This window comes from Dreissena polymorpha, chromosome 7 (genome assembly GCF_020536995.1).
Source record: "Dreissena polymorpha isolate Duluth1 chromosome 7, UMN_Dpol_1.0, whole genome shotgun sequence".
In the NCBI taxonomy this organism is placed as follows: domain Eukaryota; kingdom Metazoa; phylum Mollusca; class Bivalvia; order Myida; family Dreissenidae; genus Dreissena; species Dreissena polymorpha.
In genome coordinates, this window is record NC_068361.1 from 29,600,229 (window position 1) to 29,621,524 (window position 21,296).

At 35.0% G+C, this 21,296-nt stretch overlaps 1 protein-coding gene across 1 annotated transcript; it reads right to left on the bottom strand.

Moving 5' to 3' along the window:
• Positions 1 to 183: 183 nt before the first annotated feature.
• LOC127839577 (large proline-rich protein BAG6-like) lies at positions 184 to 19,803 on the bottom strand. Its single transcript, XM_052367967.1, has 8 exons — positions 19,689 to 19,803; positions 11,781 to 11,883; positions 9,431 to 9,472; positions 8,629 to 8,704; positions 5,033 to 5,214; positions 2,839 to 2,910; positions 1,022 to 1,159; positions 184 to 369 (listed from the first exon to the last, which is right to left on the bottom strand). Exons 2-8 carry the CDS (start codon positions 11,841 to 11,843, stop codon positions 184 to 186), a joined length of 759 nt encoding a protein of 252 aa, XP_052223927.1. The 5' UTR covers positions 11,844 to 11,883; positions 19,689 to 19,803.
• Positions 19,804 to 21,296: the final 1,493 nt, after the last annotated feature.

Below are 21,296 nucleotides of genomic sequence, written 5' to 3' on the forward strand. Positions count from 1 at the left end.
ATTTAATAATCATTTAATTTGATAGTAATCAATATTCCTAACAACTCAAAATGAACTTTAGTAACAGATAATCACAAGGTACTCTCAATAATACTATATGCAATATATCTTTACAGTTCAGTAGCAATCTCTGGACTTAAACGAATTAAATGTTGATAAAGCTGATGGATTTCAGGTCCACATTTATAAATTCCTACCATCAGTTTCCATAGGTGTTGGACTGGTTCTCGATTCAGAAGCATTACTAGAACTGGCTGTGACTGGTTCTTCTACTTCCTGTCTAACAGTGACTGGTTCCCTTCTCTCTGTGGACTGGTTTGTTCCTGACAGGGCACTAGAGTCTTCTGGCAGCTGGCTTACAGTTTCTCTCTAAAAGAACACCATAACCAAGTTATAACAATACTTCCACACACAAAATTATAAGTCACACATTAAGAATAGTCATGGTAAACTCAGATCTTTTAAAATGTAAGGTTAATGTCATCACTTCAGTAATCCATCAACGATTTGAAAAGGGCAAGGTGCAATTGTGTAAAACTGGCACTTAGCGCATGTGGTCATATTAACCCTGTGGTGCATTTACAATATAGCATGTGTTCCATAAAATATATGTAAATACAAATAGTTTCACTATGAAAACTTCATACATTTATTAAAAAAAACGTCAAATAAACTTGCTGTATAAATAAATAATGTGATCAGATAAAAAACATGAAAGGGTCACAGGTGGAAGAATGCTGCGCCATTCCATTTAGGTCTTACTACAAGAACATTTCCCAGAAAACTAAAGTAAACCATTTCATCATCATGACCTTTTCCTTCAAGCGATATCAGTAGGCCCGTTACCACTAAGATACACATTTAGCGTGGTTGTAGTCTTTTAGCAATTGAAATTAAATCTCTAACTCGCAGGCTGTTCTGGATTTATGCTAGTTTCATATAGCCTTTTTTACTTGGCTTTTTAGAGGAAAAGTGTTAATGGCTAACTATTATAGTAATTTTTGTTTGATCGCTAACTAACCTCCAGTTGTTCCAGTGCTTCTGTAGCCAGCCTTATCATCAAGTTGGCGTTGTTCAGCCTCATTCTGGCCTCGCTGGTGGTGGCCCCAGTGTTGATCGGCCCCATGTGGATATGCACATCCACTCCTGACCCATCAACCTGGCAACATAAAGGCATTTTTATTAACCATCTGACCTGACCCATCAACCTGGCAACATAAAGGCATTTTTACTAACCATCTGACCTGACCCATCAGCCTGGCAACATAGAGGAATGTTTATTAACCATCTGACATGACCCATCAACCTGGCAACATTAAGGCATTTTTATTAACCATCTGACATGACCCATCAACCTGGCAACATTAAGGCATTTTTATTAACCATCTGACATGACCCATCAACCTGGCAACATTAAGGCATTTTTATTAACCATCTGACATGACCCATCAACCTGGGCAACATAAAGGCATTTTTACTAACAATCTGACATGACCCTTTCACCTTGTGAACACACTAGACATCTGTACATGTACCCAACACATACATGTGTAACCTGACCAACAGCAAAATTACTGAACAAAATCATGTATTTAATTGAGCCATTGTAGGGGAAAGGAGGTTTAATGCCTCTTTTTGTATAGTGTTGCCCCAGATAAGCCTGTGCAAACTGCACAGGCTCATCTGGGAAAACACTTTCAGCTTTAATTTTTTGTTTAAATGAAGTCTCTTCTTAGCGAAAATCCACTTGAGGAGATTGAATGATTAACTCTTTCAGTGCTGGAACCGAATTTTTAAGGCCTTTGCAAACAGTTTGGATCCAAATGAGATGCCACAGAACGTGGCGTCTCATCAGGGTCGAAACTGTTTGCTATTTTGAAAGTATTCTTTGAAAACAAAATCAAAGAAAATGCTAATTTTAGAAATTCAGCAGACAAAAATTTAGCAGACAACAAATTTCCCAGCATGCAAAGGGTCAATGATAAGCCTGCATGGACAGCCCAGGCTTATCTGGGATGACACTTTATTAACATTATGCATTATACCTTGTTTTCTCAAAGCCAGGCTCAATTGTTTATAACATATGTGTACACTGACCAACAGCAAAACAACTAAACAATAACATGAATTTAATCATAATGTACTGTTCTTAAAATAGACATTGTGACTCAAAACTACAATGTACAATAATATAATAACATGTTCTAATATGTTTTGTTCTTACAATAAGCCTTGTACCCCAAAACTATAGTGTTAAAGTGTTAAGAGTTGCATGACAGATTATCAATTAACATATTAAACAATCAAACATTTACTGAAAATTGAATCAGGTTTTTCAATTCAGGTCAAAATGCATAGAAAGACTTGCAGCAACATACTGATCTTTGAAAGGCAGGTCAAAATCACACAGTCAAAGACATACTAGCAGGATCACACATTCTGTAGGGATCACACATTCTGTAGGGATCACACATTCTGTAGGGATCACACATTCTGTAGGGATCACACATTATGTAGGGATTACACATTCTGTAGGGATCACACATTATGTAGGAATCACACATTCTGTAGGGATCACACATTCTGTAGGGATCACACATTCTGTAGGGATCACACATTCTGTAGGGATCACACATTCTGTAAGGATCACACATTCTGTAGGGATCACACTCAAAACCTTTCCATTACAAGGCTAACATCATATCCATAACTCCACTACAACCTTTTTTTTAAATTTAAGTAATATGCCTCAAATGCATTATTCTTATGATCTAATTTTTTCCTTTTACATGTCAAGAAGTTTAATTTCTGTTCAAACGTGACTAGATATACACCAACCGATGTCTGAGTGGAGACTCTTGCATTACGCCCCAAGTTTCCTAACCCTCTAACTGCATTCTCTGCGATATTCTGCAACAAAAAGATTACAATCAGGTTGTTTTGCATCTTTGGTTTTTGTTTAGGCCTCCATGTTTGCTCTTTGACAAGGCAATCAAATCATGACAATATTTGGCTATAGAATTGAAACAGGTATTTTCAAAGCAAACTAAGAAACAACAAAGAAATAAAAGAACAAGAGTTCCGCGGTCGGAGATGACCGCATTGAAGCCGGATTTTTGATTTAAATGACAGGAAAGTACCTTTCATGTTTTTGTCAATGCAATACTTAAATTACTGAAATATTGTTCAAAGGTCAAAATGAAATGTAAGTACTTTTCAAGGCATGAGCAAACCTTGTGTTATGTTTTGAATGCATGCATATACATGAACAACAATAACATTTAAGGTCACAAATATGACCTTGACCTTCAAATGAATGACATTGAAATGACCAGTGGTCATCTTCTAGTACTGGCCAATCTTTATTTCAAGTTTGAAGACTCTAGGTACAAGCATACCAAAGTTATAACATGAAATAAGAACTTTAACATTTTTACATTCAAGGTCACAGTGACCTTGACCTTCAAATGAATGACCTTGAAATGTCCAGTGGTTACTAACTAGTTCTGGCCAACCTTCATGTCAAGTTTCAAGACTCTAGGTCCAAGCATACCAAAGTTATAACAACTTTAACATTTTTACATTCAAGGTCACAGTGACCTTGACCTTCAAATGAATGACCTTGAAATGTCCAGTGGTTACTTACTAGTTCTGGCCAACCTTCATGTCAAGTTTCAAGACTTTAGGTCCAAGCATACAAAAGTTATAACAACTTTAACATTTTTATATTGAAGGTCACAGTGACCTTCACCTTCAAATGAATGACCTTGAAATGACCAGTGGTCATCTGTTAATCCTGGCCAACCTTCATGTCAAGTTTGAAGACTCTAGGTCCAAGCATACCAAAGTTATACCATGAAATAAGAACTTTAACATTTTTACATTCAAGGTCACAGTGACCTTGACCTTCAAATGAATGACCTTGAAATGACCAGTGGTTACTAACTAGTTATGGCCAACCTTCATGTCAAGTTTCAAGACTCTAGGTCCAAGCATACCAAAGTTATAACAACTTTAACATTTTTATATTGAAGGTCACAGTGACCTTCACCTTCAAATGAATGACCTTGAAATGACCAGTGGTCATCTGTTAATCCTGGCCAACCTTCATGTCAAGTTTGAAGACTCTAGGTCCAAGCATACCAAAGTTATACCATGAAATAAGAACTTTAACATTTTTACATTCAAGGTCACAGTGACCTTGACCTTCAAATGAATGACCTTGAAATGACCAGTGGTTACTAACTAGTTATGGCCAACCTTCATGTCAAGTTTCAAGACTCTAGGTCCAAGCATACCAAAGTTATAACAACTTTAACATTTTTTATATTGAAGGTCACAGTGACCTTGACCTTCAAATGAATGACCTTGAAATGACCAGTGGTCATCTGTTAATCCTGGCCAACCTTCATGTCAAGTTTGAAGACTCTAGGTCCAAGCATACCAAAGTTATACCATGAAATAAGAACTTTAACATTTTCGAGCACGCCGCCACCCCGCCCGCCCGCCCGCCCCCCCCGCCCGCCCGACAACATCAATCTATAAGCCGAGATTTTTTCGAAAAAAATCCGGCTAAATACAATCAATACATGTACCACTCAAGAAATTTTATCAAATGTCATTGAACAGTGTCCATGCTTTACTATTACATAAAATACATTGTCTGAAAATAATAGAAACACCTGAGATGCCATACAAGGTTATGAAACAGAATATTAATGAAAAGAAAGCCAAAAAGCCTTATCAGTAAATGTGTAAAGTGGATGAAAATATCTTGTGGCTCTAAATAGAAGACATAATAACAAGCATTACTTTAAGAATAGCCTGTACCTGGACAACACTTTCGGCCTAAACTGGATTTTCCCTAAGATACTTCCTTAAAACAACAAGTACCATAAAAGCAAAGTGTTGTCCCTGATTGTCATGTGCAAACTACACAGGCTAATCTGGGACAACACTTTACGCACATGCATTTAACCCCCTTTTCACATAGTGCCGCCCATGTAATATTTTAAACAACTGCAATCTTCACCTGGACCTGTGTAGGGTTGATCACGTTAGCGGGCAGAGTGAAGGAGCCCACAAACAGGCGGTTGTGGTCCCGAGCCCCTGACCCAGCAGGCTGAAGGTTGGGGGCTAGGTTGTCATTACCCGCAGGCCGCCCGTCTGAAGGTGGAGGCCTCAACACAACGTGTACAACCTTCCCATGCACATCTGAAACACCATTCTGGATTAGAAACTGTGTAATAAATACAGAATATTAGGCTAGTCAATTGTTCCAAGAGTTTGTATTAGTCTCGTGGCTTGTGTGATGATGTATCACACCAAAGGCGGAGCCTTGAATGTCATGCGAAATAGCACAAGCCACGAGACTGATACAAACTCTTGGAACAATTGACTAGCGTAACATTCCTTTTATTATAGACAACAAAATTGAAAACAGTTAACAATTGAAATTTTTTGCTTTAACAAAACTGACAAAACAATGACTAAAATGGTACACCATTGTTTATTTATGATGCGTATGAATACAGTTTATGTAAATTAATGTGTAAACATTATCCGGGAAAACACAGGTTTTCGACACGCTTACCTTAATGGCATTGTTAATCCAATGTTTATAACAATTAAGTTGACAGCTTTAATCCAATTTTTATAACTAAAACGTTGAAACCATATGCACTTTCACTTCTATTATTCCATGTCTTTATCGAAACTTAGTTTAAACCACACTATTTTATTGTATTCCTATTGAAATTTACATTTATGCATGATAAACACATACTCCGAAATACGTTTTGCATTTGTTCGATGTTTTAAACATATAGTTTACTGTTAAAAAACACCAAGTCCGACATGTCCTTAAATTCCAAAGAGTTTAAATAAAACTATTGTGTTAAGTCACAGAAATGACATCACACGATGTACTACGCAATATCTTTCGTAATAAAAAAATAGGGGATTCTTAGTTTCAGTGTGCGTAATGTAACTTCATTAAATGGGTGGAAGAAAGTAGTCCGGCAAGTATGGTAATACGGAATCGGAAAACAGCGAGTAGCACAATACGGGATTTGTTTCATCTATTGATACAACCTGTATTGTGTTAAAAGCATTAAACAGGTATATTATAAATTTCACTACCACCTTGACAGAACCTTCATTTCCTGCCTTTGATTGTTTTTATTTGTATTTGTCTGTCTGTCTGTTTGTCTGATTCAAACAACCTAAGCTAAGGCTACTTTTAGTCTAGTAATAGTAATAACAACTTTCCCCATGATTTATATGTTATATATAATATAGCATTTTGTAATAATAATGTTAAAAGAATTCTACATTTAATGATAAGGAGTAATGTTTAATGGAAAATAATAACAGGCATATCATATGATATGAAATATGACTCCCAGAATATTCTTGTCTTGGAATTCAAAACTGGCCTAGTTTCATCAAGACTGAGTCATATATATGGCCTCAAGAGAGTTTATGAGGTTTTTCTAAGGTCAACTCCATGACCTAGTTTTGTAGACTTGTGACCCAGATTCAAGCTTGGCCTAGATATTGTCAGGATGGATATTTTGACCAAGTTTCATCCAGATTGAGTCATAAGTAAGGCCTTTAAAGTAGCAACAATGTTTACTTAAAAGTTGACCTGGCAATTGAGTTTCTGTACGCACATAATCAGAATTCAGACTTGACATGGATATTGTCAAGAAAAACCCCACAACAGAGCCTTTTCATAGTGCTAATTTACTACTAATTCCAAAATCTTAAGGCATATTTCAACATTAAGTGACACATTTTCAACTGCATCTTTAAAGTTTTGGGCCACTAAGTTATGATCCCACTAAAACCCCGGGAGTGACAAAATCAGGTTTTCATTAACTTGTCTATTCTCCACAGATGCTAAAAGCTACTTGTACATACAGCTATATAATTGGGCTATGTAATTGTTATTACTAACACAATTTCACACACAACAAGAAATGTGTTTGTCAGAAACACTATGTCCCCTTCTGCACCGCTTGTTTTTTTTGTTTTGTTTTTTTATCTTTGACCTTGAAGGATGACCTTGACCTTTTACCACTCAAAATGTGTTTGTTAGAAACACTATGTCCCCTTATGCCCCGCTTGGATTAAAAAAAATAATAATTTACCTTTGACCTTGAATTATGACCTTGACCTTTCACCACTCAAAATGGGCAGCTCCATGAGATACACATGCATGCCAAATATCAAGTTGCTATCTTCAATATTGCAAAAGTTATGGCAAATGTTAAAGTTGGAGCAAGCAAACACACAAACCAACCAACTAACAGACAGGGCAGAAACAATATGTCCCTCACTATAAGTCATATATTGTAAGAAACACAATGCCCCCAATTGCGCCGCTTTCAAGCCGTAAATTTGACTTTTGACCTTGAAGGATGACCTTGACCTTTCACCACTCAAAACGTGCAGCTCCATGAGATACACATGCATGTCAAATATCAAGTTGCTATCTACAATATTAAACAAGAGATGTGTTTGTCAGAAACACAATGCCCCCTAACGCGCCGCTTTGTTTTTTATTTTTTGACCTTTGACCTTGAAAACTTGCACCACTAAAAATGTGCAGCTACATGAGATATACATGCATGCCAAATATAAAGTTGCTATGTTTAATATTGCAAAAGTTATGAAGAAGGTTGAAGTTTTGGTTAAAGTTTTGGGACACACAGACACATACAATGACAGACAGGCCAAAAACAAAATACCCCCGATCTTTCGATCTGGGGGCATAAAAAGTTATGCCCAAACTTAAACAAAGGTTTAAGTTTTAGGAAAGAAAATTATAATGATATTTGACCTTTGACCTTAAAGGATGACCTGGACTTTTCACCACTAAAAATGTTCAGCTCCGTGAGATACACATGCATGCCAAAATACGAAGTTGCTACCTTCAATGTTGCAAAAGTTATAAAACTTTAACCAAGGTTAAAGTTGTGGGAGAGAATGACAGACAGACAGGCCAAAAACAATATGCCGCCGATCATTCGATCTGGGGGGCAAAAAAATTATCTCCATAGGCTGAAGTAGCAGTTATGAAGTTTGCTGTGCGAGGGTTAGGAAACTTGGGTCCTTATGCAAGACTCTCCACTCAGACATCGGTTGGTGTGAATTTAGTCACGTTTTAACATACATTAAATATTAGTCTATTCTTGACATCATGTAAAAGGAAAAATTAGAACATAAGAATAATGCATTTGAAGCATATTACTAAAATATAAAAAGGCTCTAGTGGAGTTATGGAAAGAAAAAAAATTACGACAATCTCCACCCAAAGTGGATTTTGGCTAAGAAGAGACTTCATTTAAAAACAAATTATACAAAAATATATAATAAAAGCAGAAAATGTTTTCCCAGATGAGCCTGTGCTGTCCATACAGGCTAATCATTAACAACACTGAGCCTGTGCTGTCCATACAGGCTAATCATTAACGACACTGAGCATGTGCTGTCCACACAGGCTAATCATTTACGACACTCTCCACCTTAAGTGGATTTGGCTACGAAGAGATTTCATTAAAAAGAAATTATAAAAGCAGAGTCATGCTGAAATCATCTAGCCTGCCCTGTCAGCCCACTCACCATAATCCTTGAGCAGTTTCTCATCTTGGAGTACCCTCCCTTGAAAGATGAGGCGCTGGGTGTCTGCGGAGATGTTCTGCAAATATTTAAATGGGGCTTGTCAGAGATGGTAATCACCTTACATTTTAGCCGTTGTATACCCTTTATTACTTGTATTGATTGTTTAAATGCCGCTCACTTTCAAGCCGTATCAGCAAGAAAGTGATAAGAGTTTATTTTGTATTAATATTCGCTCTTAATAATAAATTAATTAATATGTCAATTTTACTCGCTGCAAATTTTCTTAGCGGGAGCTGTAATTATGTGACCCGCTAAGAATTTTGCAGCGAGTAAAGTCAAGATAAAGAGCAAAAATTAAAACCAAATTTTTATACCTGTCTCGGCATGGACGTTGCTATCTTGTTTGTCAGGCGATTACCCCCTCTGTTTGTGTTTTTACAGAAAACGATATTCCATCAAATTACAGGATGATCAAACTCAGATGTGTATATGCATATTTTAAAGTATGATGAATGAATAGGCACATAAAAGCTAAATTGAAATGGTTAAAAAAATGAATTGATATTTAATGTTTATTCTGAATGCAGTTGAATTTGGAAGATTTGTGTCTCACAAAATCATTGGCATACATCCAAAATCAAAAGCAAGGACGTTTTTATTTACATTTAACAAAAGTTAATGTTAGCCCTGACATGTCACTCAACAAAAATAATGGTTGTACAATCTCTGCTAATTTTCAATCACCACCAGAAAAAGGATTTAGTTTATGACAGTAAAACACCTCCTTGCAGCCTCAACTTACAATAGAGTTGGCAATCTTTTCTTTGAACTGTTTGACTGTTAACTGCAAAAGAAAAACAAAAGAAAAGTTTATCAAAATCAAGACATACTCAACACATGTTATTGTACTTGTTTAATATGTAAAATCATTACATGTACCTATACACACAATCTTTTTTCCTTATTAAAATTTTCACTTCTGATCTAAATGATACAAACTAAATTAAGGTAGCGCACCTCTAATGGGCACATATCCAAATATGATCTAATTAATTATTTTCTTAATCAGCATCATTTCACTGAACTACATGCAAATTTGTAGGTAGGCTTTCCATGCTTTTTAAAAAAATATACCGATTTTTTCAAAACCACCCCAATGCTCGGCTTTTGTCCAGTTTATTTTCACCCCTGGGGTATATAAAAGTTCCATAATTCATTCAAATTTCCAAATATGGGCATGCAGTTGGTGTGTACAGATGCTGTAAAGGTGTTTAAAGTTTAAACAAGATGAAATAAGTATTCTTTTACAGACATTTATTTTTTACAAATTTTTATCTATGGAAGAGCGCAATGAAATGTAAGTGATTTCAGCCAAGTAAAAAGTGGGTCGGTTAAAAACAAAGTGTCATAAAATTCAAAATAGTATCATTTAAGTCATATTTTAAACTTAGTTTTTATAGAAACACTATATACAGCAAAAATACCAAGAACTAGACAGATTTACCGTTTACTTTTTGAAATAAAAATAAAAATGCAACATGCATGGTTCGTATTTTCAACAGTAAATCACCCAATTTCGCCATAACGTTGTTTTAATTTTAATAATTGAAGAATGTGCATAAAAATTGCAACATATTTAACAATAAATATAGCTTATATGCCATATTAAATCAAATTACGTAAGAAAATAAATAAAACGCGTCGCAAACAAGTATACGTCGTCGGCAGGATTCGAACCTGCGCGGGAATATCCCAAAAGATTTCTAGTCTATCGCCTTAACCACTAGGCTACGGCACCTAATAGTAGGCTCTTCAACCTTCGAAGAAATCGCGGGAAATCATTAGAGGTGCGCTACCTTAAAACAAGCTGCTGCAATCAACAAGTGCCGATGTCTTTAATGGACACCTTGTCAGTATTGAGTCATTGGTCCATTTGAATATTTGAATAAGTCTAAGTCATTGGTCCATTTGAACATCTGAATAAGTCTTCGTCCAACGTCAGTGTGTGAAATTTGCACTAGCCCGAAGGGTTTTGGCTAGTGAAAATCCATTCGGGCTAGTGAGAATTAACAAATCTTTATATGTGTATAAAAATTTGGGCTATTACTTTAAAATCTGAATTTCGCACACTTCGACGTTTGGACCTTCTGAATTAGTGTTAGTCAAAAAGCAGGTCTATATTATAGATACAATAAGGTGAGGTGTTGTGGATGTATTGAGTGTTAAAAGATAACTATCTAAGTTTTGAGAGACAAAAAATATTGTTTTTAAGTTAACGAAGAATTTCGAGCATCTGATTAGGTAAATATTCAAAACTTCAATGTCAAAATGAGGATCTTGTGCAGTAAGTGGGTTTATATTATTCAAATTATTCATAGATGTACCGGTAACATCCATACAAGCATGACAAATTTGTTGCATAAAGTATTGATGTTTGAACAAATGTGTCATATTGGGAGTAGCGAGAAATTGAACCTTTTGGTTTAGAATTTAACCCTTTGCATGCTGGGAAATTTGTCGTCTGCTAAAATGTCGTCTGCTGAATTTGTAAAATAAGCATTTTCTTCATTTTTTTCAAAGAATACTATCAGAAAAGCAAACAGTTTGGATCCAGATGAGACGCCACGTTCTGTGGCGTCTCATCTGGATCCAAACTGTTTGCAAAGGCCTTTAAAATTCGGTTCCCGCACTGAAAGGGTTAAGTCAAAAAAGTAGGTCAAGTCAATGGCATAAAGTGATTAGGTGATGTTGAATGTGTTTAGAGTGTTCAAAGATAACATACATGCAAGTACAAAATCTTTAAGGTAGCATTAATGATACAAAACTTCCTACCGGTGAATAGGGTAAACCTGGAAGTTTATGCCTCGTTCTGGACATAATGCATGTGCATAAAGTGTCATCCCAGATTAGCCTGTGCAGTCTGTACTGCCTAATCAGCAACACCTTCCGATTTTATGGAATTTTTTGTTTATAGGCAGTCTCTTCTAAGCAAAAATCAAGTTTAGGCGGAGAGTGTCGTCCCTGATAAGCCTGTGAAGACTACACAGGCTAATCTGGGACAACACTTTACCCTCATGCATAATGCCCAGTTTTCTCAGAACAAGACACAAATAAAAAAACCTGTCCAAAAGTATGATAAAACTGCAGCTTACATTCTCTGGCACACTGAAGCTTCTGTTCTGCCCATCAAGGGTTTTGACTGTTACATCCATCATCTTGGTCAATTGGTTGACTGGTGAACAGTTTATTTCTACTCTGAAAAGTAATTACACAAAAAAATTAAATTGAACTTGACTTAAGAATGGTTTAACCTGAATAACATGCCTCAAGTTCCAAATAAAATATTCAAAGCAAATTTTATTTTTTTTATATAAGGACTGTTGAACTTGCACACAACATTAACCCATTGCATGCTGGGAAATTTGTCGTCTGCAAAAATGTCGTCTGCAGAATTTCTAAAATTAGCATTTTCTTCGATTTTTTTCAAAGAATACTATCAGAATAGCAAACAGTTTAGATCCAGATGAGACGCCACGTTATGTGGCGTCTCATCTGGATCCAAACTGTTTGCAAAGGCCTTCAAAATTCGGTTCCCGCACTGAAAGAGTTAACGATTATGTAATGATTATTCATTTATTGGCGCTGATGAAATACCACGAGTTATCCTTACCTGCCAGACTACTTTGTTTGACTGTAAAGTGAAATGGGTACTGGAATAATATTTTTTTAAATATAGGTGGTAGTTGTTGACACACTAACTGATGATCAATAAGTCGAACCCGTTTGTCTAGCAAGTTGAGTTGATTTCATTAGCGCCTTCTGGATTTTGTTTATATCCTCTAAATTACCTTGAGTCGAGTGGTAGAAGAAACAACTAAAATAATTTCTGAATGAATTCAAACAACGCCGCAATAAATGATGTACCTAAAAAGATTTATTTCATTCCCATTAAATCCATGTCAAAATAGTTTATTTACAGCGTGTTTAACAACGCAGAGCCGATAGTTCCATACACACCAGCAAATGACATACCCTATGCGCGTTGTAACTTGTTTACCTTGAGTCGAGAGGTCACATCCGAAAAGCAAGAGTACTCAATTGCAATAGGCTTGTCAACAAAACTTCGAAAACTCAATTCACTAAACAAATTTAGAGAAAATGAAAGATTAATTAAACTTTTTTATAACTTCTTTTTTACCATTCAACAAGTTTCTGTTTTATCGGTCAATCTTCTGTTGAGCAACATTGACACGAAAAAAGTGCTCAAGAATTGAAAAAAAACCAACGCTGGCAATTTGTTCAAATAAAATTTTGGCATACATGTTACTACCAGTAAATCATCATCTTATCAAGACAGAGTTTACCCACTGAACATGTGGATATCAGGCCTCGACACTAACGGTGTCCCGGGAACATGAGGACACCAGATTTTGACTACGGTCACCAGTTCTTTCAAGCTGGGTGATCCTCCGGGAACCCTAAATTTACAGAACCACTTCGTATCGATTGACCATTTGATTCTGTGTAATTATCTTTTATTTCTTACCATGTTTATAAGAAGAACTTCTGAAACTGTAGCGTATTTTTAATATCTCGGACCAGTTACTATGTGGTACATGCGCGAAGTATAACAGTAGTAATACAATCGAATTTTAAGGATATCTAAAATAGCAATGAACATAACGCTTATTTATTTTACATATGCATATGCCATGGGTAGCTAATTTTAACTAAACATGTGTTTGAAATTACAGTGGGGTGGTGTATTTTAACTTACGCTATGTGCCGTTATATGATGTTAATATGATCTAGATAATTATTGGCATTTCCAAAGTGTTATTATTGGAATCGATGCTCACTATTATGTATTATGTTCAACTCTGTTCACTTGTAGCATTTTAAAGTTATATTCTAAACCATATTAATGAAAAACCGTTTGAAAAATTTAAGCAAAACGTATCCTCCAATAACCGTGATTCGAGCGGTTAAGGAAAGAAGTAAAAGAATTTCTGAATTAATTCGAACAAATTCAACAATGCTGCAATACATGTAAACGCTGTACATTTAAAGATTTATTTCATTTCTGTAAAATCACGCAAGCCGATAGTTCCATACACACCCGCAAATATGCGTGTTGTTTACCTGAAGTCTAGACGTCATATTGCCCCCTTGGTGCAAAAAGGTACCATGTGCCTGTTAATTTCAATGTCACATGGTACCTTTTTGCACCAATCGGGCGAAATTAAATAAAAAGCGAGAGTACTCAATTGCAATAGGCATTAGGTCAACAAAACTTGGAAATTTCGATTCACTGAACATATTAATAGAAACTGAAAGGTTAATTTTACTTTTTTATAACTTCTATTTACAATTTAACAAGTTTTTGTTTTATCGGTCGATTCTCTTTTGAGCAACATTGACACAAACAATTGCTCAAGAATTGCAAACATACAAACATTCGCAATTTGTTCATATAAAATTTCGGCATATATGTTAAAAAATATTTGCCCTTACGCTGTGCGTTGAAAAAGGAGGGAACCCTAGTTTTGTTGAGGGTCAACAAAAGTTGAAAGTAGGGTTCCCTCTGGGGACCCTGTCAAAAAAGTAAGAGTCAAGGCCTGGGAAATGGGATGACACCTCGTGATGTACGCACACAGATTGTTCCGTGCAACATTTTCTGGGAATCGTGAAAAAGTAAAAGAATTTTCTTTAAAATAAATCAAGTTCATGAAAGTATGTGTTTACACTAGCGCAGTGGTCTGCAATTTATGTGCAAGTTAAATGAAGAGTAATGAAAACATGTAAGGAATAGACATACTTTTGGATTATTTCAGTTGAAGTAAGATTTTAAAATTAAACTGTTTTTTTTCTTATTTTAGTGGTGTCTGTAATTATTTTAAAGCGTAGAAATGTTAGTTAAACAAAATACTCGGAGCACATGTGTGTGACGTCATCACGAGAGCCGCATTCTTAATTTGAACAAAGGTCATGCTCGAAATAAGGGAATCCTACGATAAACAAACCTGCCGTCCCACTAAAATCGGCCCGACTGAAATGTTTTTTGTCACTTTCAAAAAAAAAATTTCTGCTCGCCTAAAAATTCTTTCCGCTAAATTTTGCCTTTCCGCTTTGTATCCTTTCCGGTTATTTGCATCATTTAATTAAATGCTCTGTCAAGGATATCTAGAATAGCAATGAACAAAACACGTACCGGTATTTATTTGAGTCGCCTATTTATTTGACATATGCATATGCGATTAATTAGACTTTAAATACAATTAAACCGCTCCTGTTTTTCTCGTATCCCTTTACTTAAAATATGCTGTTGTTGTTCAGGATAGTTGGGGAGTAAAAAACAAATTGATTAATTATCACCGTTCAATTTAATTCGGAAATCAGCAGAGATGTGTAATATTATCGCCATAAAACTAATTATTTAATAATCACTCTTTAATTCAGATCGGCAAATATTCGGAAGAAAGATGAAACGTGGTCAGCTTAGAAATATTTATTGACGGGTATTGTCAAGTTTTTGTTTATTTGTTTATCTCTAGCGACTGGCCGCTATTTTGAAGGCAGACTACCATATTAAATGTGTATTCAAATTATACAACATCTGCGCATAAATGACCCAATATTATCCGATTGCTTCACCCTTTCTCACGTTTCATTCAACAACATCATGTCATGTGAAAGCGAGCTCAATGTTGATTGGCCAGCTACCATGTGCACTTCAATAAAAATAAGGTCAGGTCAAGCGATGTCTAATCGGGTACAGACCGGGTTTTGTTAATTGTTCGAATTGTGAACACTTTCATTGAAACAAAGAGACAAATATAGAAAACTAGTCCGGATTAAAATGGCGAATGTTTTCAACGAAATTTTACTAGATTTTCGAATTTTCTCAATATAGATTTTTCTTGAGCCATTCTCAATATTTTTGCAAATGTTGCAGATGGGTCAACTGGCAAAGGACAGCACGAGCATTGCAGATGTGTTTAATTATTGGAATAAATGCTCACTATTTCAGGGCTCATGCTGTTGTTCGCCATTTACGAAAATATAGCCAATTAGGCTCAAGAAAAATATAATTTGCGAATATGCTAAAATCTTGTTAAATTTCATCGAAAACATCCGCCATTTTAATACAGATTGTTTTTTTTTAACTATTTTTTTCTCTTTGTTTCCATGAACGTTTTGAAGCGCATATGGCAGCTGGCCAATCAACATTGAGTTTGCTATGGGGTAATATTGGGTAATTCATGTGCAGATAATGGAATACACAGTTGAAATTGTCGTCTGCCTGCAATATAATGGCCGATGGCAAAAGTCGTATAAAAAATAAGCAAATGAAAATAAGTGTAACACTCAATGAATTATTTTTAAGCTGATCACTTTACAACTTTCTACTGTCTATTGATCTGATTTAAAGGATGATAATTAAATAATTAGTCAGATGTCGAAGAGGTTAAACCTTTCTGTTCTTGATTGAAATTAAGATGTTATAATTACTTTGTTGTTTTTTACTCACAAACTATGCTATTTCAAAGTAATATGTCAACCAAATAGTAATTACGTATTTGCTAAGTTACTTTAGTGTTTTTCCCAGGCCATTTTAGCGTGGCGAAAAGCCACGCCGTCTCACAGATAGCCACTCTGCCCTTTTCAAAGGCAAATTTCGCCACCTGCCCTTATCGATAACATCTTTATTGCCTTATGACTTAACTTGGTCCACAAAATCAGCGTCCTTGATTGGCTGTGACGCTCCGGCTGTGCTTGATTTACTCGAGAGACGTCAACGTCTAATCGACTATATTAATTGAGCAGGTTTAATCTATTACAGTGCTCGATTTATAGGTAGGTCTACTGACTGCTCCAAAGCTGTGAATTAGCCATGCGTGAATAACCCCGTGTCAGTATCAAACTATAATGCCAGAGGCTATGTTATACCAAGCGCACTTTTCGGTCGGCAATGTGTACTCCTCCACGATAAAATCGTTACTTCGGAGACTTTTGATGAAAAACTCGATTTTATTCTCGTGGCAATTGTGCATTGCATGCATTATTCAGTTATATCAAAACAAATATTTTTACGCATAATAACATTTACAAACACAAACAAATTTATTCTTTATCGTTTTCCTTTTTCAGATAATTAGATCTAATTATTGAAATAATTACTGAGACGTATACTAATTTAACAAAATGTGAATCGCGTATACGATTTAACATTGCTATGTGCACCTGTCGCTTACATCATTTGACATTTTAACAACATGGAGGACTATACAGAATTAAATTGTGACTCGGCAAAAATGGCAAATAACGTCGTAAACGATCGAATTAACGATGGAGGATATACATTAAGAAGGAATTAATGAAATGTCTGTGATAATCAACGATGCATAAAATGTTTTAGATAGCAACAACATTATTTATTTATTTGTAATCAACTCAGTGGATGAATGTCACGGAAACGAGTGTTTGCATATTGTTTGCAATCAATTTACTCGCAATGTTATTTTAAACATCTGGCAAGATTATTGTTAGAAAATGTGATAAACAAATATGGTTTCATTTATATGTTAGTGGATCTGGGTATAATCATATGCATATATTGCTTTATTATGTTTGTCGTGCTGTACAGTTTATTGAAACAGCATGGAACTTAAATGTACATTGCAAGGTAAATATATTAATATAAATCATAGTACATGTAAGTTAAATACATCAATTACCATTAAATGTGCTTGTTTATATGTTATTTTTTTCCACAACTGCTTCTGATGCGATTACATGTTTCACCGTAATTCAGATATTCAGGGAACGTTTTTGCCCTTTTTTGCAGGGTTGGCACCAATCGACCGCCCCCGGTTTTAACCGGTTAAAACTGCCCTGGTCAATACTCCCGAAGTGGTCATTACTGGTCAATACTGGTCGATTGAACTTTACTCCCAATTTTGATTAATATTCCATGCTTAATCAAACAATATTGATAAAATAAATTAAACATACATGTTACCAATAATGTCTTAAGCTATTAATACCCACTATTTATACCTGTTCATGCAATTTGTAGGCCAATTTCTAAAATTTTTGTTAATTTGTCAAAGTTGGTCAAATGGATTTTTTCTGGTTGATTGAACTTTTTTTTCAATTCTAATGAATGTTCAGATAATTCTGTGCTTGATTTAACAAGATTAACAATATGAATCTGACATGTTACCAAAAATTTCTTTAGTTACATGTATTACCTGCTATTTTATACTTGTTCATTCAATCACTGAACCAATCTTTCGGAATTGTGAAACTTAGTCAAAGGTGGTCAATTCAATTGAATTGGATTTTCCTTTTATTTTGTTTATTTTGTATGCTTAATTATAAGTTAATTCATATATTTAATGAATAATTAGTGATTTATTCTCGCAGCAGTTAATTTTCATGAACTTTGATTTTTCCTTATCCTTTACTATGACACATTATTTAAATGAGTCAACTAAGTGAACTCACTAGCACCAGTAAACTTGTCAAATAATAAAATTTGTTAATTGTTTTCAAACTGTATTTTCCTCATCTTGTAATATTAACACTGTAAAATAAGCTGAACAGTCTCAAGTCTGATATGCTAATGCTAAAGATATGATACAGATGATGCTATATGTTAATCATCATAATGATATGGCAAAATCAAGAACTTTGATTGCTAATTCATTTGAAGATCAATTGAACTTTTAAATATGAAAGACAAAAAACAACTCTTAATACAGAAAGGAAACAAGTTAGAAGTAACTATTAAATTAATAATCTCCTTTTGTTTGTGTGATATGAAATAGCCTAAGGGCAGATTTGCTTCAGTGTAAATATCAGAGATATTATATAACACTGCATGAATTTTATTACCAATGATAGCTTAGGGGCCAGATTTATAACCCTAGAAAACACAAGAGTTCTGTTTGTTCATCTACTTATCAAATAGATATATCAATAGATCAGTGAAATACTATGGTAACTACAATAGTAATAATACTTTAGTAACTGATGTGATACACTGAGATAAAGATATTGCTTTAGTCCTAATGTATTTGAGGTCGTTCACATAAATAATAAAGAAGTAATTTTTTACAGCTTTAGAGATTTTTTTTACAATAAATAACTCAAAAAAATGTTTATCAGTTACAGAATAATGATTGATTTAATATAGAATAGCTTAGTCTTCCTTTGTGATGTTTAAATGCTAAAATTTTCAATCGACCAGTATTGACCAATAATGACCAGTATTGACCGGTTTTAACCGGGTATTGACCGCTGGCCCGGTCAATACTCAATTGACCGGTCAATATGCCAACCCTGCTTTTTTGCCTGAACTGCGCGCTAAAATGCCCTTTTTGAAAGTAATGCGCCATGCCCCTTTGCCCTCCTGGGAAAAACACTATACTTGTTTTCATTTTCTGCATTCAAACGCTATGCACATTTTCATGTGCAAAATGCATACAATTTTTCAGACTCTTGTTTTCGGATAAAGTATTTTTTGTCCATTATATTATATTTTCGATGTTCTTTATACAAAAAATAGACTTATGAATACAAGTGCAGTGATATGGACGGTGCAGAAACATATTTACCAATTTCCTTTCAAGAGGCAGAAGACTTGGAGCTTTATTTGATAATTACCTTTCAGTTTGGTAATGTCGGAGTTCAGAAAGAAAAAAAATCCCTACCTACCTACCCACCCAAATTTACCTGGGGTGGATTATGCCAAACAAACAATTTTTTAAGGATGGCCTAATTGTCGAATCTGACATAAAACATTTCTCGTTGGGTAAAGAGTGAATATAGGTTATCAGGACACCTTGACATTTGGGTAAATAGAGGAATATGGACAATCATCCTCCTTCTTTACAAATATTAGGGTAAGAGCAGATCGCCAGTTGTCAGTCTTTCGTAATTTCAGGTATTGGTATTGAGAATGTTATTTTTTGTTTTAATTTCCACTTGGTGGAAATGTTGAGATTAAACAAATATGGGGCAATTTTAGATATATTACGTCATGTTTAACTTACTCTTTTTCAAGCAGAATTATTTTGTTATTGAATAAGAATTTATGGCACACGAGTGAATATGAAACAACTTTTTTTCTAGACAAATCATCGAATGAAACGTTTTACGGATTTCACAATTTACGACATGAAGTAAAGACTAATTGAATTTAATTTAAAGGGAAGTTACATTTAATAAAATGTCGTATTCAGTTGCATTAAAAATAGGTATTCTGATTATTTTATGTCCTTCGGTAGTAGAAATAAACAAGTCCAATAGTTTACGACTTGTGGTTAAAATCTACTAAAACTTGGTTCAGCACATCTCCCATTCTATACATAGATGGTGACGTCACTACGTAAGACCGTTGTGTACACAATGCGCATCTCCTTCTTCTTCTTCTTCTTCTTCTTCTTCTTCTTCTTCTTCTTCTTCTTCTTCTTCTTCTTCTTCTTCTTCTTCTTCTTCTTCTTCTTCTTCTTCTTCTTCTTCTTCTTCTTCTTCTTTTACTTTTATAATAAGGCCAGCATTTTTTTATTATCTCCTATACGGTCGCTAACGACCCTATTTTTCGACAAATACAAATAAAAGTCACTTTCGTATTTTTTATTAACATTTCACCATCCGACCTAGTATTTTGTCCAAAACAAGAAAAAAAAATGCGCAGATTGCCGAAAGTGTTGTTCAAAATTTGTTTATAATACGGGTTGTTTCGTTGTGCCAATTCGACTTGTAAAGCGTCAGCGATTTTCATTGGCTATTGCAGCCAATACCACACGCTATCAGCCAATCGGTGAGTATTTAAAAACACGGTCACCCGGAAGGGTGTGTGTGTGTATTTTTTCCATATGGCTAAAGAAAAACACTGTTAACACCCTAGAATTCACATTTATTTCCAATATTCATAAAACGTAATCAGAACATTTTTTATAATGGTATCTTTGTTTAGTCCGATCTTCATCCAAACTGGACAGAAAATTTGTTCATATCATCTCGGGCCGACTTCGAAAATGGTTGCTGTCTGTTTAAAAACATGGTCGCCACTATACAGGGTGGTTTAAATAAACACACTTAGGAGTCGGGACCTCTATTAGTCACATTTCAAGTCATATTAGTTTATCCCTTTGCATGCTGGGAAATTTGTCGTCTGCTAAAATGTCGTCTGCCGAATTTCTAAAATAAGCATTTTATTCGATTTTTTTCCAAAGAATACTATCAGAATAGCAAACAGTTTGGATCCTGATGAGACGCCACATTCTGTGGTGTCTCATCTGGATCCAAACTGTTTGTAAAGGCCTTCAAAATTCGGTTCCAGCACTGAAAGAGTTAATTCCTTTGTTTCTTGTGTGAGCGCCTTAGAGCCCATGGTTCTCTTGGTTGTAACAATTGGTTTCAAAAACGAATATAACTATAGTCAATTGCAAACGAATGTAGACGACTTTCGATAACCGATTAGTGTCCATTGACACTCAATTTGAGCACATCGTGTTCAGGTGAGTAAAAATGCACGTGGTGAGGTAGTGTTAGATACGATTACAACCATCTCACGCAAGTATGAATATATGTATAAAATTTTAATAAAAGACATGCAACCACAATAATCTTGGAAGATAAATTCTATAAAAATGTTT

Bases quoted from the DNA above. Each gene is read 5' to 3' on its own strand.
- LOC127839577 (XM_052367967.1), bottom strand. From the start codon at position 11,843: ATGATGGATGTAACAGTCAAAACCCTTGATGGGCAGAACAGAAGCTTC. The intron at 2,911-5,032 runs GTGAAGATTGCA...TTTTTGTTGCAG, and splicing joins TCAACCCTACACAGGTCCAG to AATATCGCAGAGAATGCAGT. The intron at 1,160-2,838 runs GTTGGTGTATAT...TTATGTTGCCAG, and splicing joins GAGTCTCCACTCAGACATCG to GTTGATGGGTCAGGAGTGGA.